This window comes from Ceratotherium simum, chromosome 7 (genome assembly GCF_057802395.1).
Source record: "Ceratotherium simum simum isolate JZ-2026a chromosome 7, ASM5780239v1, whole genome shotgun sequence".
NCBI classification, from domain to species: domain Eukaryota; kingdom Metazoa; phylum Chordata; class Mammalia; order Perissodactyla; family Rhinocerotidae; genus Ceratotherium; species Ceratotherium simum.
Genome location: NC_141906.1, coordinates 59,783,895 through 59,801,891, shown reverse-complemented (window position 1 = coordinate 59,801,891; position 17,997 = coordinate 59,783,895). Strand labels below are relative to the sequence as shown.

General features: G+C 38.3%; 2 protein-coding genes across 4 annotated transcripts in view; one reads left to right on the top strand and one right to left on the bottom strand.

The window, feature by feature from the left end:
* Window positions 1-3,179, bottom strand: part of ATM (ATM serine/threonine kinase) — a 126,101-nt gene extending 122,922 nt beyond the window's left edge. Inside the window, exons 1-3 of one of the 3 annotated variants that reach the window (XM_087433660.1) lie at window positions 3,003-3,179; window positions 2,423-2,603; window positions 1,608-1,652 (exon numbers count right to left, since the gene is read on the bottom strand). The gene's annotated coding sequence lies outside the window, so the exon portion shown is untranslated. The remainder of the gene's footprint in view (window positions 1-1,607; window positions 1,653-2,422; window positions 2,604-3,002) is intronic. The other 2 variants (XM_087433661.1, XM_014785193.2) reach the window with 2 other exon arrangements.
* Window positions 3,180-3,436: 257 nt separating this feature from the next.
* The window catches only part of NPAT (nuclear protein, coactivator of histone transcription), a 50,196-nt gene continuing 35,635 nt past the window's right edge, over window positions 3,437-17,997 (top strand). The window contains exon 1 of the mRNA XM_004427367.3: window positions 3,437-3,592. Within this exon, the coding sequence (XP_004427424.1) occupies window positions 3,556-3,592 (37 nt within the window). The 5' untranslated portion in view covers window positions 3,437-3,555. The remainder of the gene's footprint in view (window positions 3,593-17,997) is intronic.

Here is a 17,997-nt window from a genome sequence, read left to right as displayed (position 1 = left end):
CAAAGAAAAAATGTACATATAAATGTTTATTATACCTACACGAGCACATATCTCAAGAGGAAAAATGGTGGGAAAAGTCCTTTTCCCATCCATCCACACAAATTCTACTCAATCTTTCAAGATCAAGTATGTTTCTCTGCCCTTGTTTAATCTCACAGAATCTTAAAATTGGGAGGAACTGAGAAATCATGTCCAATCTTCCTACAAAAGAAGAAATCCCTCACTCTCAGTGAGAGCAAACTATCTATTTCATTGGCAGATAGCTCTAATTCTCTTGTCCATTTGTATTCATTGGTTGTTCTGACTCCTTTATCCCTATTAAAACCTCCTTTACTCTGCTCCTTTACAGGTTGTTATGTATTTGATAATTTTTTTCATTTGATTGTATACTTCTTGAGTACATGTACTGTCATTTTTATTTTTCCACTCCTTATGGTTTTATCTAAGACTCTTCCCCCTTCTTGCTTAATCTTAGTTTAAAGCCCTCTTGATTGAGTCAATAAGGAAAATAAAATTGGGATTCTAGCCAATGAAAACACCTTAGCAATATCCAAAGCACCATAAAAGCAGGTATCTTTATTCCTAAATATACTAAAGACATTATTTGTAATGCGAAAAAATGCATGTTTACTGAACATGTGATACTTGCAGGAAGAGGCAGCCCTAAACTTTTTTTTTTTTAAGCTGTGGCTTTTCTGAACTTGTTTTTTCCTCCTTCCATTTCTCAAACATTGATTGCTTTCAAGAAAACACAACAGTTCAGTATTATCTATATAAACAGGAGATATTCATTCACTGATACATGCAACAATATTTACTAGGCAACTACTGTGTTTGAGGTACTATGTTAGGGATAGCTAAACATATAATGAACTAAACAGACACAAATCCTAACCTCGTGGAGTCGTAACTAGTGAGGGAGAGTGACAATAAGCAAGTACAGTGATAAATCAATGCATAACTCCAAATTGTGATATATGACTCAAAGGAAACAAATATATAATAACAATGGAGAGGACCACTTTTGATAAACTGAGAACACATCTCAGAGGAGGTTACAATAAAGCCAAGATCTGAATGAACTGGTGCCAATTACAGAAAGAGCTAGAGGACCAACATTTTACAGAAGCAGAATAGCATAGCCAGGGGGTCCTAAGATGGAAAAGTGCATGGTATACTGGAGGAACTGAGAGAAGACCAAAGAACTAGAGAGTAGTCAGCTAGAGTAAGTGTCACCAGATAAAGTTGAATTCAATTAATACATGCATCCAGAACTAACTAGGTTCCACTGCCAACATGCAACTGAAACAATACATATTTGCTAAGTAACAGCTTCTGAATTGACAAATTCAATGTTCTTTTTTAGATTTCAACTAAGTCGATCCCTTTGTAGAATCTGACCAGGATGCCTACATCCCATCTTCCTGGATATAATTCTGCCCTTGGCATGCCACTCTTTACTAGTGGTAAGAGTGTGGGCTCTGTAGCCAGATTGTACTGGTTCAAATCCTGGCCCTGCCACTTACAAGCTGTATAACTTTGGGCAAGTTAGTTAATCTTTTTAAACCTCAGTTTTCTCAATGATGAAAAACAACACTAGAACCTACCTCAAAGAGTTATGTATGGATTCATGTACATGTTTAACACAGTGCCTGGAACACAGCAAATGCTCAATAAATGTTAGCAATTATCATTATTCCCTCCCTTTCTGATGGTTTGTTTTTTTTTTTCTGTGAGGAAGATCAGCCCTGAGCTAACATCCATGCTAATCCTCCTCCATTTTTGCTGAGGAAGACCAGCTCTGAGCTAACACCCATTGCCAATCCTCCTCCTTTTTTCCCCCAAAGCCCCAGTAGATAGTGATATGTCATAGTTGCACATCCTTCTAGTTGCTGTATGTGGGACGCGGCCTCAGCATGGCCGGAGAAGCAGTGCGACCCTGTGCGCCAGGGGTCCGAACCCAGGGCGCCAGTAGCCGAGCGCACGCACTTAACTGCTAAGCCACGGGGCGGCCCCCTTTTCTGATGGTTTCACGAGTCTCTTTTGATGGTTTTTCTTCCACCCACACCTGAAAGAACATCCTTGTCTCCTTACTTCTCACTCTATGTTCTCCCAGTGTGATCTCATCCATTCCTATGACTTCAACATGTTGAAAATACCCAAATCTATTTTATTCAATGCCAAACCTCACTCTTGAGCTTCAGGAACCTTCTACACTTTGTGCCTTTACATGCATTTTCCCTTCTGTCTAGAAGGCTCCTACCATCCTCCAGAGCAATTTAACACTGCGAGGGCCCACTGCGAACTAAATTGATTCTTCCAGGCTCAATTTCCACAGAACCTCATTCACTCCTCTACCATCACAGTACTCTTCCATCACATTATCACCCTGAATTGTAACAGTCTTTTTACTTATCTGTACCTGGTAAAAACAGCAGCGAACGCTCTTGACTTCTGACCACACGCAAGGCTATCACATCCGTACGGCGAGGTCACATAACAGACAGTCACCTTTCGAACTCCAGCAGTGTGTTTCCAGAGCCCACGCTCTTAACCACGCGACGGTAGTTTAAGCCTCAACAAATGCTCGCTGATTAAAACTACTAATTATGAGAGAGAGAAAAAAGGATGATTAGTCACGTCATCTAATTAAATCTGGACTCTAAAGTGACAGGGAAAGGGGACGCGCAGGAGGGTTCAATTCAGGGCATTTAGAAGAAGGTTCATGGCCAAGTCCGCTAAGGGCTCGGAGAGAGGGCGGGAGAAAGCGATGAGGACAGGAGGCCGGCAAAGACGTGGTTTGGAGAGGAGTAAAGGGCCGCTCTGGAGGAGCGCATGAGATTGGGTGACTGGGGACTAGGGCAGAACGGCTCGGATACGATTGAATTCCACCACGCAGAAGCCACTGCGTGGCTTTCGCGCCCCTATCGCTGGTCTCTGGTGGCCAAATTGTAATCTCTGGGGGCGGCGGTGGCTGCAGCCTAAATCCCCGCCCCACTCACCTTCCCCCGCAGCAACAGCAGCTCGATCCAGGCGTCCACGCACTATTCCCGCTTCCGGTTCAAACCTGGCGTGACCGCGCAGCTTCCGACTCGGGAGCAAGAACTAAGGCAGACCATGCGGCGCGTCTGCCCATGCGCGCCAAGCATCACACGCTGGTCCGCTCCAAACACTCGCTGCCCCAAAACATTCGGCTCGTCTAAGGAAACGCGCCTGCGCCTTGCCCACCAATGGCGAGCGACCTTGCGTTTGGGGCTCGCCCTCTGGCTCCTGCTTCTGCGCTTGCGCCCCACCTCCTCGCCCCCTTCAGCCCCACCCCTCCAAATATGAGGACGGAAATGATGTCAGTCCCAAGGCGAACGGAGGCGGGTTTCATTTCGGCGCCTTTCTTTGTCGTGCGGAAGTGATTGGCTGGCGTGGAGCGAAAGAGGCGGGACACTTTGCCGCGGGTTCAGTGCCGCCACTGGAACCGGGAGATGCGGCGCAGGAGCTGTCGCTGTGTTGCCTTTTACCTGAGTCTTGTCTCTTACTGCGGTTCCTTCTGCGGCTTCGATCATGTTGCTACCTTCAGACGTAGCCCGGCTCGTATTGGGTAAGCGCGGACGCGGAAGGGAGGGATATTGGGCCAGGATAAGCAGGACGAAGGGACCTTTGGGGCCAAAGGTTTTCCCTGGGTGGGGAAGCTTCGGGATTTTGCCTCCCCGCCGACAAGTTCAGACTGGCGGTGATTCTCCTTTAGCAGGGGGCTCGGGCAGTTTGAGCCTCTTTGTGGGGAGGTGGGGGGGATACTCTCTCCTCGGAGGCTGCGTGGCGAGGGGAGAGAACACCTGAGGCCCGGATTCCGAGGGAAAGTCAGGCCTGCACACTTAATTGGGACCCCTGCAGGAGGGTTGTCTACGTGACGGACGGACTGCGTATTTTTGCACCGTGGGCGCACTTTCCCTTGTCAGAGCTGGGACCAAATTAGGAAAAATAAGGACTTCCGCAGCCACCCAGCTTTGTAGAAAGACCTTCCTGACGCCCTTCTCATAACTCGCCCTTAGAACAACCAATTTGGGACGAAGCGGGGTGCCGTTCCCTCTCCATCCTCCTCCCCCCGCCATTAGTCGTCCAGTGTAGAGGTTTGAAATGCCAGTTGCGTATTTTAAAACAGCAGCCATTCTTATTCTTTTGATTAGCAAGAAATTTCACAGAGGAAATGCCTTCCATTTGAACGTTTTCTAGTCCTAGTTAGTTTTTTCTACATTTGAGGAGGGTTAGTTCCACGGGCCAGTTGTCACAGTGTATTGTCTGTGTGGGAAACGGGTTTTGTTGTTTGTCCCCTGAAAGAATAGAGAGGATTGTACTGCTGGGAACGAGAGCCACATAAAGCTCAAAACCTGAGCCAGTGATTTGCAGACATCGTATGCGATGCCCCTGAAAGTAGATGGTAAACATCTGTGAAGAAACTTCCTGTAGTATACACAGCCGTTACTACATTATTTTATCGTTAGAAAAACTTGTTTGTCTTGTTTCTTTTTTAAATATTCAGCCCTGTCCCAAAAAAATGGTGTTTGTGCACGGACTCTTGATAAGGACCTTTTGCAGGAAATATTAGAGTAATGGTTCCACTACCCATATTTGGAGAAACTAATGACTTAAGTTTAAACTAACATTTTGTTAATGTTTGGTTAATGTTTTGCCCACTTTATCAAAACTGAATATCAACTGTTAACCTACATCTGTATCTGAGAAAAAACTGGCTATCTTGTAATTTCTATGTTTATTAGGCTTATATTGAAACCAGTTGAAAGTAGACTTTCACAATGTTCATGATAACATTGACATACTTTATTTTTTACTCCATGCATATTGTTTACTTAAGAATTTTTGAGCTTTGGTAGTTTGGTAATCCAGTTGTTTTAATAACCATAGTCTTCAACAAGGTTTCTCACCTTCAGCAGTATTGACATTTTGGGCCAGGTAATTATTTAATATGGGGAAGCTGTGCTGTGCATTGTGGGATGTTTAGCAGCATCCCTGCCCTATATACGATAGATGCCAGTAGGACCCCACTCCTCGCCGCACCCCTGCCTGGTTGTGACGATGAAAATGTCTCCACATATTGCCAGTATGTTCCGTGGAGGGCAAAATCACCCTCAGTTAACAACACTGGTCTTAAGAAAGAGTATGAGTTTCTAACTGGAATAATTCACACCAACTTGTGAATTTATTCTCCACAAAGCAGCTGCTTCACTTGACTTCCTACTCTTTTTTTGATGGGTGAAAACTCCAGAGTCATTTTTTCTTATCCTAAAGTTCTTCTTTGTCATTCACATTTCATTGGTCATTGTCACCAATCCTAGCAATATGCCTCCCATTACTTCTCTTTTGGACTTTTGTCATGGCTTCTCATATAGTCTTGCAATTTATCTTGTTTACTGTTACAAAAAGTTGCCTAAAGCAGTCACATTACACCTCCTATTCTAAAAGTTGAAACAATTGTGCACTTAACCAAAAATTTCAAGTTGTGCAAAAGAATATATAATACAAAAAAAGCAAATCTCATACTCACGTCTTATTTTTTTCAGTTAGCGATATATACCTTGAAGTTCATATCAGTACATAGAGAAACTTAGTGGCTTAAAATATTAATTTTATTATTTGCTCATGATTCTTCTGTCAGTACCCCCTCCCCATCTGCATCCCCTCTCTTGTTGTTGGCACCTTTTCTTTATAATGTTCTTTCAGAAAATCTTTGGGAGCCTAGTATGTTCCATACACTGTCCCAAATGCTAAGAATAAAGAAGTAAGTTCTCCCCTTAGAGTTCATATAATTAGGTTTTTTGCCCTTTCACACACACACACACACACACACACACACACCCCAAAATACTTTCCTAGACCTCACCTCACATTCTGTCTCGTGCTCTATGTCACCCTTTCACAAGTCAAATTTATTCAAACAACAATGAACTCTATTTAGTATTCTTCCTCACCTACCTTTCATTCTTCAACATACTGCACTGACTTTTGCACCTCACTACTCCTCTTAATCAGCCTTTGCTGGAATTTCTTTAAATATTGTGCAGGCCAGAATATATCAATGCGTTGTTTATTGCCTCTGGCCATCAGTTTGTTTTTTATCAGTATGTCCCGCAAGGTGCTCTGTGGGACTGATCCTACCTGCCTCTCCAGCTCGATCTCAACTTCTCAACATCCGCCTTGTGTTCCAGGCATACCAAACTACTTGCAGTTTCTCCAAATATTCTTATGCATTCTGTTCCCTCTGCATGCAGTGTTTTTCTCCCTCTCTTAGTACACTTGTATTCAAGGTTCAGACGTAATCTCTGAAACCTTTTCCAGCAGGTACAGTTATTACTTTCTCATTAAATGCTCCTGTAGCATTGTACATTACTTCTGTTATACCCTTACTGTGTTTTATTGTAGCTGTGTGTTTACTTACTTTTTTTTGGTAAAATATACATAAACAAAATTTAACCATTTTAGTCATTTTTTGTGTGTGAGGAAGATTAGCCCTGAGCTAACACCTGTTGCCAATCCTCCTCTTTTTTGCTGAGGAAGATTGGCCCTGGGCTAACATCCATGCTCATCTTCCCCTACTTTATGTGGGACACCTACCACAGCATGACTTGATAAGCAGTGCGTAGGTCTGCGCCCAGGATCCGAACCTGTGAACCCCGGGCTGCCAGAAGCGGACTGCGCAAACTTAACCACTGTGCCACTGGTCCAGCCCCCATTTTAGTCATTTTTAAGAGTACAGTTCTATGGCATTAAGTACGTTCACGTTGTTCTGTAGCCATCACGATCAACCACCTCTAGAACTTTTTCATCTTCGCAAACTGAAACTTACTCACCTTTGTGTCCTATTCGGTATTCTTAATCTGGGATTAATGGACAGGCTTTGAGAGTTCTGGGAGCCCCCAAAACTATCTATAAAGGTTTATGTGCAAGTGGGTCATTTTTATGGGTCAAAGGTCCAGAATTTTCTTTAGATTCCTAAATAGGTTTGTTCCTTTCTGTGTTGAGTCAGTGTCCATTCAGAAAAACTGAAAACAATCTGAGTATTTAACATGGAAGGATTTAATGAGGGAATTAGTTACACTGGTGATAGAAAAGCTAAGAAGACAAGCCGCTTACATGAGCCAACTCAGAGGGTAGCAAAGCAGGAAGCCACTGTGATAATCAGGAGGACAGTGCGAGATGAAGCAACCCAGAGGCCGGGCTCACTGTGTGGAAGATAGAAGGTAGAGTTGTCTGGTGAAGGAGCAGTAGTTGTAGAAGAGATTCTACCAAGGCAGAGAAGGAATGGGAGGGAAAAATGTGGCTTCTTCCAGCTGCCCTCCAGTCTCCCACCGGTGCTACCCATTGATTGAACTCAGCCAGAAGCCAGCTGACGTGAAACATTGCTTGCTTGGGGTCAGGTTTCCTGTCGTACAGTGCAGAGCAGGGGAAAGAGGAAGAATAGATTTGAAGACGAACAGAACCAGGACTGGCACACCCTGAAAGATTAAGAGCACCTAGTCCTATTCACCTTTATATCACTAAGACATTATAGATATTTGTTAAATATTTACCAAAGTGCAACTGTGATCATGACATTCCCCTTTGTCTACTGAATAATATCTATCATTTATTCAGATTCTGTTATTCTGTTTTCTGTTATTCAGATTCTATTTATTCTTATTCTGTTTATTCATAAAAATATAATGCTGTTGCTGACATTTACTACTTTTTATGGTCCTTCCCTGTTCTGTCTTTTCAGTTCTATCTCCAGCTGTTCTCATCCAAACTGGGCATGTTCCCCAAACATGCTCTCCCTGTATGCTTTCCATCAGCTTCATTGGAATTCCCCAATCATCCTTCAAGACTCACCTCTTCCTTGAAACATGCATAATTTTCCCCAAGTCTGGTAATACTTTCTCTAGCCCCTATCCTCACATGAAGTAAGTTCTATTGTACCACCTTTGCTTTGTAATTTAGTTATTTGCATATATATCTTCTGGGTCCTAGTAGATCATAACTTCTTTATAGACAGAGACTTTGTCTTTGTTATTTGTGGATCTAGTAATGTAAGGCACCATAAATTGTCTTCCCAAGAATTATTTAACATTTTTTTAAGGTCATTAAACCACTGATATTTCTGGGAAATTATTAAAATATGTGAAGGAGATATTTTCAGGTAGGGGGATTTGCTGTCTCTTGCTCTCTTCATCAGGCACCTCTCTCTTTATCTTTCCTTCTCTATAAATAGGAAGAAGAGAAAGCAGACTCTGGGCATCCCAATTTCTACAATTTGAATACCTTAGATATAGGATTTTATCTTTCCTTCTCTTTTTCGTTTTATGTTTCCCCTTCGGTCTATTTGTTTCTCATTACTACCTCCACTGAAAAGCAGGCGGAAGACAGTATTATATTAAGAAAAAGGGAAACTTATTTCTTACCTATTGGAACATCTTTGTCAGTAAGTTTACACAAAATATATAGTTATTTTACTCTAAAGTGGTTTTTAGGAGTAAAAAGGAGAAACAATAACTAACGTTGATTGAAGAGTAATTATTTGTATTATTATTATGATAACAGATAATTGGTCCCTAGTTTCTATTTTCATTGTGACATTTTAGATTTAGAATAATTTGTATCTACAATTTCACCTATTATTCTGAATGAGAATTGGTTACAATCAGATACTTGATGATAAATAAGCTTTTTGTAGGCAAATAACTGGTTAACTATATATGTAATAATGAATATGGAAGTCATCAACTGTTACTTTATTGCATTATTTTGGAACTTCTAGAATGAAAGTAAAGCAAAATACATCAAGTCTAATCTAAAATGGGAACTGTAGATTGCCCAAAGTTGGGCATGTTTTTTTAAAAGCAGAAGATATATATCTCAGATATTGCTATTTTAAGGTCCATTATAACTTTTACACACTTGTTATAGAAGTAATCTAGCTTTTTAACAAGGCTTTCTGAAGTGTATACTGTGCAAAAGTATAAGGTCTTATGAGAAGCCATAAATGATCTGATCTGTGATTCTATTCCCGGGGTACGCTAGCACAGATGACCATATTTTTCTGAGTAAAGTTAACTATATCACTGCATTCTGTTTAGGGCAGTGTTTCTCAGCCTTTATTTCATTATCACACCCTTAAGGAGTATTTCTAGACTTTTTCCTCATTGCCCCTCCCACATGAAATTTTAATGTCACAAATATACTGTTTATATATTGTATCTATATCTGTGATTTTTGCATAAAAACAGTGATATTTTCTTCATTCCCCTCCCACCTCAGTACCAATTTTCACCCCGTTGGTGGCTATGTCTTTCTTTTTGAGAATGCTTGGTCTAGAGAACAGCAAATCTGCTTTAAGGAATTAGATTTCATACCACCACCTGTTAGAAGTCCCAAGTGGTTATGAGTACATATGGGATAATTAGTACTTTTGAGACTCTCCACCATGAGAAGAGACGGTTTATTTGGGGTCTTCAGCTTAAATCTTTTTTTTTTTTTTATAATTTTATTTATTTATTTATTTTCCCCCCAAAGCCCCAGTAGATAGTTGTATGTCATGTCTGCACATCCTTCTAGTTGCTGTACGTGGGACGCGGCCTCAGCATGGCCGGAGAAGTGGTGCGTCGGTGCACGCCCGGGATCCGAACCCTGGCCGCCAGTAGCGGAGCGCGCGCACTTAACCACTAAGCCACGGGGCTAGCCCCTAAATCTTGAAGCGTATAAAGAAAAAGGTCAAACTGCCCTGATTCCAGGGTGACTCTAGTGGTTCATACACATTTTAAACTTCTATATTCATGAAATCCTAGTAGCAACTGACTTATTCCGAATAATGTAATTGTCAGAAAACCAATCATAGAACCGATTTCTTTTCAGCTAGCTATAGTTTTATAGGGCTTTATATTCAGTTGTTTATTTGTGAAAAATTTAAAAAGAAGGAAAAAGCAATCTATCTTTGATCCATCAAATTTCACATCTGAGATGATTTCATATCTTTAATGATGAAGATATTGAAGTAGTATCTTAGATAAAAGATTTCTTCTGGTTTCTGAATGCTTTCACATACTCAAAAGGACAATGGTTTTTTGTTTGTTTGTTTGCTTGTTTCTCCCTCTAGCGTTAGTTAGCAAGAGGTTGGAAAACTCAGTCATCAACTATGAGTAGAAAGTGGTAAGTTGGTTCCCATATCCCAGCTAGGGCATTCCCTAAAATGGAATGACAATTTCCTTGCCCTTTCCTTCTTATAACCTTCATATATAATGACTTTGTAGGCCTTCTCATTAGTTTTTTGACTTGTAGGGCCTGGTTACTTAAAGATACAGTTTCGGATGAAAAGAGTAGAACCTTGTAATTTTAAAGTTGAAAGAGACCTTAGAAATGATTGCTTTAGTAAATACTTATTAACTATTATATCAGCACTGAGATACGTATACTAGAAAGGCAAGTATAAGGGAATCTACTGTCTGGTAATAGGAGTAGGTATATAGTGAGAAGATTCAAAACAGATTCTCTGAGGAAGTGATAGTTACACTAGACCTGAAGAATGAGTTGGAACTAGCTAGGCTAAGAAAAGATAAGCTGCCCAAGCGAAGGGACTAGAGTATACAATGGCCTTGAAATAAGAGCGTTCGTAAATTGTGGAATTGGAGACCAGTTTGGTTTTGAGAGATAGAATGACAAGACATAAGGCTAAAGAGAAAATTAGGATGCAAAACAAGTGGAGCCTCATGATATGTTAAGAATTTTGGATTATATTTTTTCATTGAGACACAGTTCACATACAACAAACTGTAGAATTCAGTGATTTTTAGTGTATCTACAATGTTATGTGACCATCACCATCTTAATTCCAGAACATTTCCATCACCCCAAAAAGGACCCCATACCTGTTAACAGTCACTCTTGATTTCTCCCTTTCTCCATCCTCTGGCAACCACTAATCTACTTTCTGTCACTATGGATTTGCCTATTCTGGACATTTCATGTAAATGGGGTTATACAGTGTGTGGCCTTTTGTGTCTGACTTTCTGAATTTAACGTAATGTTTTCAAGATTTATCCATGTTGTAACAAATATAGGTAGTAATTCCTTTTTATGACAGAATAATGTTCTATTGTATGGATATACACATTTTGTTTGTCCATTCGTTGATGGACTTTTTTATTGTTTCTACTTTTTGACTATTATAAAAAATGCTGCTACGAACATTTATGTACAATTTTTGTTTGGATATACAATTTCAGTTCTCTTAGATATATACCTAGAACCACTTCATTGCTTGGTCATATGGTAACTCTATGTTTAATATTTTTGGGAACTGGACAAATGGTTTTCCAAAGTGGTTGTACCATTTTATATTCCCACCAGCAGTATATGACTTTTCCAGTTTCTCCATATATATGCCAATATTTACTACTGCCTGTCTTTTAATTCTGACTATCTTAGTGGGTATGAATTAATGTTATCTCGTTGTGGTTTTGATTTTACGTTTTCCTAATGACCAGTGAAGTTGAGCCTCTTTTCATATGCTTATTAACAGTTTGTATATCTTTTGGAGAAAAGTCTATTCAAATCTTTTTGTCCATTTCTTAATTGTATTATTTGTCTTGTTATTATTGTCTTGTAAGAGTTCTTTATATATTCTAGATTCTAGTCCCTTATCAGATAATATGATTTGCAAATATTTTTTTCCAGTTTATCAGTTGTCTTTTCACTTTATCACCGGTATCCTTGGAAGCCCAAAAGTTGTTAATTTTGATGAAGTTCAATTTATCTATTGTTTTCTTTGGTTGGTTGGTCTTTAGATGTCATATCTAAGCAACCATTGCCTAATTCAAGGTTAAAAACAGAGATTTACACCTGTTTTCTTTTAAGAGTTCTATAGTTTTAGCTCTTATGTTTAGGTCTTTGATTCATTTTGAGTTAACTTTTGTATTTTGGTGTGAGGGAAGGGGCCAACTTCATTCTTTTGTATATGGATATCCAGTTGTCCTAGTGCCAGTTGTTGAAAAGAATATTCTCCCCCCATTGATATGACTTGGCAATCTTTTTAAAAAATCAATTGACCATAAATGTCTGGATTGTTAATTATGTTCCATTGATCTGCATGTCTGTCCTTATGCCAGTACCACATTACTTTGATTACTGTAGCTTTGTAGTATATTTTGAAATTCATAAGTATGAGTCTTCCACCTTTTTCATTTTCAAGATTGTTTTGGCTACTTTGGGTAGCCAAAGCCCTTTGGCTGGGTCCTTTGTATTTCTTTATGACTTTTAGAATTGGTTTGTTAATTTTTGCAAAAAAAGGCAGCTGGAATTTTGATAGGGATTGTGTTGAATGTGTACATCAACATTGAGAGTATTGACATCTTAACAGTATTAACTCTTCTGATCCATGAACTCAAGATATCTTTCCTTTTTATAGTCTTTAATATCTTTCAGTGATGTTTTATAGTTTTTAGTAGAGTCTTACACCTCTTTTGTTAAACTTATTCATAAGTATTTTATTCTTTTTGATGCTATTGTAAATGGAATTGTTTTCTTAATGTCATTTTTGGGTTGTTCACTGCGAGTCTATAGAAATACAATTCATCTTTGTATATTCATCTTGTATCTTGCAACTTGCTGAAGCCATTTATTGGCTTTAATAGTTTTTCTGTGTGTGTGCATGGATTCTTTCAAATTTTCTATATGGGACATCATGTCATCTGCAAATAAAGATATTTGACTCCTTCCTTTCCAATCGGGACGCTTTTTATCTCAATTTCTTTCCAATTTTCCCAGGCTAGAACTTTCAGTACAATGTTGCATAGCAGTGGCAAGAGCAGGTATCCTTGTCTTATCTCTGATCTTATGGGGAAAGCTTTGAGTCTTTCACCATTGAATATGATGTTAGCTGTGGGATTTTCATAGATGCCTTTATCAGGATTAAGAGATTCCTTTCTGCTCCTTTCTTTTAATCCTGAAAAGACGTTGGATTTTGTCAAATGCTTTTCTGCATCTATTGAGATGATAATGTGGGTTTTGTCCTTTATTCTCTTAATATAGTGTATTACATTGATTTATTTGTGTTTTATTGAACTACCCTTGGATTTCTGACACAATCTCACTTGGTCATGATGTATAATCATTTTTAAATGTTACTAGATTTAGTTTGCTAGTATTTTAGTGAGAATTATTGTTTACTTTTTCATAAGACATATTAGTGTGTCATTTTCTTGTGATGTCTTTGGTTTTAGTAGCAGGCTTTACTGACTTCAGAGAATGAAATGCAAAGTCTATATTTTTTGTAGAAAGAGTTTATGCAAGATTGGTGTTAATTCTTCTTTCAGTGTTTTGTAGATTCACCAGTGAGGCCATTTGCTCCTAGACCTCCCTTTATGAAAAGTTTCTTTATTACAGTTCAATCTCTTTACTTGTTTTAGGTCTCGTCAGATTTTCTGTTTCTTCTTGAGTCAGTTTACTTAGTTTGTGTCTTTCTAGGAATTATCCATTTCACCTAGGCTCTCTAAATTGTTGGCATACAGCTATTCATAGTATTCCTTTACAATTTGATTTATTTCTGTAAGGTTGATAGTAATGTCCCCTCTTTCATTCCCTGATTTTAGTAATTTGAATCTTCTTTCTTTTTTCTTCTTTATCAGTCTAGCTAAAGATTTGTCAATTTTGTTGATCTTTTCAGAGAACCAGCTTTTGGTTTCATTGATTTTTCTCTATTTTTTTTTATTCTCTTTCATTTTTTTCTTTTCTGATATGATTTCCTTCCTTCTGCTTCCTTAGGGTTTATTTTGCTCTTTTTCTAGTTTCTTTTGTGAATTTTTTTTTATTGCAGTAACATTGGTTTATAACATTGTATAAATTTCAGGTGACATCATTATACTTCTATTTCTGCATAGATTACATCATGTTCACCACCCAAATACTAATTACAATCCATCACCACACACATGTGCCTAATTCTAGTTTCTTAAAGTGGAAGGATAGGTTATTGATCTGAGATCTTTCATCTTTTTAATACAGATGTTTACATCTATAACTATACCACTAAGCACTGCTTTAGCTGCATCCCATAAGTTTTGGTATGTTGTGTTTTTGTTTTCATTTGTTTCAAAGTATTTTCTACTTTCCTTTTGATTTATTCTTTGGCCCTTTGATTATTTAGGAGTGTTGTTTAGTTTCCACATATTCGTGAATTTCCTACATTTGCTATTGTTATTGATTTCTATTTTCATTCCATTGTGGTCAGAGAACATACTCTGTAGGATTTCAGTGTTTTTTGATTTATTGAGACTTGTTTTATGTCCTCATATTGGGTTTATCCTGGAGAATGTTCATGTGCACTTAGAAGAATGCATATTCTGCTGTTGTTGAGTGGAGTGTACTATAGATGTCTGTTAGGTCTAAATGGTTTATAGTTTTCAAGTCTTCTGTTCCTTTTTGAACTTCTCTCTAGTTGTCTATGCATTATTGAAAGTGGGATACTGAAGTCTATATCTTTTATTGTTGAATTGTCTGTTTTTCTCTCCACTTCTGTTAGTTTCTGCTTCATGTTTTTGGGGACACTGTTGTTAGGTGCATATATGCTTGTGAGTGTTATCTGATTGATTAAACCTGTTGTCGTTATCTTTGTCTCTGATAACAGTATTTGTATTAACATCTACTTTGATATTAGTATAGCCTCTCCAGCTCTCATTAGGTTACTGTCTGGATGGTATATCTTTTTCCATACTTTTATTTTCAACCTATTTGTTTCTTTGAATCTGAAGTGTGTCTTGTTGAGAGCATATAGTTGGATCATATTTTTATCCCTTCTGTGAGTCTCTACCTTTTAACTGAGTGTTTAATTCATTACCATTTAATGTAATTACTGATAAAGTGTGGATTTTGTCTGCCATTTAGGTATTTGTAGTCTATATATCATGTTTTCTTGGTTCTGCTATTCCTCTAGTACTGCCTTTTTTGTGTTAAATATTTCCAATCTACAATTTTAATTACATTGTTGTTTCCTTTATATTTTTTATATTTGAGTTATTTTCTCAGTCATTGCTTAGAGATTCCAATTAACTTAAAACAATCTTGTTTAGATTAATGCCAACTTAATTTTAATAGTATATAAAAACTTTACTCTTACCTAATACTCCATTCTCTTCTCCCTCCTTTTTGCTGTTAAGGTCATATAAATTACATCTTTGTACATTGCATGCCCATCAACACAGATGTATAATTATTGCTGTATGCAATTGTCTTTTAAAGCAGAGAGGAGGAAAAAAGAGTAACAAGGGAAAAATGGTTTATACTGTTTTATATTTACCTATGTAGTTACCTTTACTAGTGTTCATTACTTTTTTTAAATGTGGATTTGATTTACTGTCTAGTATTCTTTCATTTTAGCCTGAAGGACTCCCTTTAATATTTCTTATAGGGCAAGTTTGCTAGCAACAAATTATCTCCATTTTTTTATCTGAGAATATCTTAATTTCTTCATTTTAAAGGAGTTTTTGTAGATAAAGAATGCCTGACTGCCTTCTGTTCTATTAGCACTTCAAATATGTCATCTCACTGCCTCTGGCCTCCATGGTTTCTAATGTGAAATCAGCTGTTATTGAGGATCCTCTGTATGTGATGAGCCATTTCTCCCTTTCTGCTCTCAAGATTCTCTCTTTGTCTTTTGACAGTTTGATTATGATGTGTCCAGGTATGGATCTCTTTGAGTTTATCCTACTTGGAGTTTATTGAGTTTCCTGGATAAGTAGATTAATGTGTTTCCTAAAATTTTGGATGTTCCTGGACGTTATTTCTTTAAATATGTTTCTGCCCTTTACTGTCTATCCTTTCCTTCTGGGACTCCCTTTATGCTTATGTTGGCATAATTGATAGTGTCTTAAAGGTCTCTGAGACTCTATTTACATTTCATTCTTTTTTTGTTTCTATTTCTCATATCGGATAATCTCATTTGGTCTGTGTTCAAGTTCACTGATTCTTTCATCTGCCTCCTCAAATCTGCTATTGTGCATTTTTTACTTCAATTGTTATACTTTACAACTCCAGAATTTCTACTTGATTTTTTCTTATAATTTCTATCTCTTTTATTTCTTTTTGACGAGACATTGTTCTCGTAATTTCCTCTCGATATTTAGGCATAGTTTTATTTGGTTCTCTGAACTTATTTAAAATAGCTGATTTCAAGTCTTTTTTTTTTTTTTTTTTTTTTTTTAAAGATTTTATTTATTTTATTTTCTCCCCCCAAAGCCCCAGTAGATAGTTGTGTGTCATAGCTGCACATCCTTCTAATTGCTGTATGTGGGACTCGGCCTCAGGATGGAGGGAGAAGTGGTGGCTCGATGCGCACCTGGGATCCGAACCCAGGCCACCAGCATTGCAGCGCGCGCACTTAACCACCAAGCCACAGGGCCGGCCCTAATTTCAAGTCTTAAGTCGAGAATCTAGGCTTCCTTTGGGACAGTTTCTGTTGACTGCTTTTATTCCCCTGTGCATACGAGCCATACTTTGTTTCTCCACATCTCAATTTTTTGTTGAAAATTGGACACTTTAAATAATGTGATAACTCTTGTAATCAGATTCTCCCTCCCTCCCTTGTGTTTGTTATTGCTCTTTGTTGTTGTTTTAGCATTGCTGTTTGATTACTTTGTTTCTTAAACTAATTATATAAAGTCTGTATTCTTTGAGTTTATATTCTGTAATTGGACATTGATTTCCCTAAATGCTTTGAGTCGGTAAGTCTCCCATTGTTTGCCAAGGAGTTGTGTGTACATTGGGGCATGCTGCAGCATTCAGCTAAGCAGTTGACAACTCTGCCTTAACCTTAACTTCCTGCTTGCTCAGAGCCTTACTATCAGCCAGAAGTGAGGGCTTAGGGCTTTGTTAGGTCTTTTCTGAGTATGTGCGCTGCCCTATGCTTGCACACAACCTTGTGGTATCCAAAGAATATGTCACAGCTTTTCAAAGCCCCCTGTGAGCTTCTCATTCCCCAGCTTTTCTTTTTTAAGTTTTTTTGTTTAGCCTGTTGTTTGTCTGGACTGTTATCTCTGTCAGAGGCTGCTGTAGTATTAAGCAGTTCCTGCTGATTGTTTTAATGAAACACCTCCAAGGAGAAGGTTGTTTGCACTGGATAAGCTCTGATTCAATTCAGAGACCAGCCATGCAAGTGGGGTTTTACAGGGAATTGTCACACAGGTCAAATAATGACAATTTCTGGGAACGAGACTTTGGAAAAATTCCAACTTCTAGGTTGCTGGTTTTCACTGTGATTGCACGCTCTTGATTTTCAAGTGTACCACTCAGCTGGGGAGATGAACATCGGAATAGAGCAAGTTAAAATACTACAGGTTCACTGTTCTTACTGACATTCAGCCACTTTTCATAAATAAATGCTCCTAGATTTTTATAAGACTGATTATTTTCAGGGTTCTGTAAAAGTTGATTTTAGTAATTCGTGCCAGAGTTTGCATTGCTTTTATGGAGGAGAGGATTTTTGGAGGTCGTCACTCTGCTGTTCCTGCTGAAGCTGCTCAGAATTTGGAAGTTTAAACTGAGAGCTATGGGAAGTGATTGAAGGGCTTTACACAAGGAAGTAATTTAACCAGATTTAATGCACAAGTCAAAGCAAGTGTGATGCCTTATAGATGAAGCATCTTGCTCCTGAAGAATTTAAGTGCTTTTTCCCCCCAAAATTACAATGCTTATTTTAACAGAATGGAATAAGAACCTGGTCTCCTGATAACCTAGTCCAGTGTTCTTGTACTATACTGCTGTTTTTAGTGGTTGGTTTAGTTAAACCCCAGTAATCCTAAGAAATAAAAGAACAAGGATAGGCTGCCAGTCAGGACAAATAAAGCATTCATTTGTGTAAAAGTGCCGAGCCCTGGTATCTAATATTGTTCCGTAAATTATAGTTAGGTGTGAATGTTCAAGTTGTTGTTGAAATAATGTTTTGATTCCCAAAGGGTATACATTAAAAAT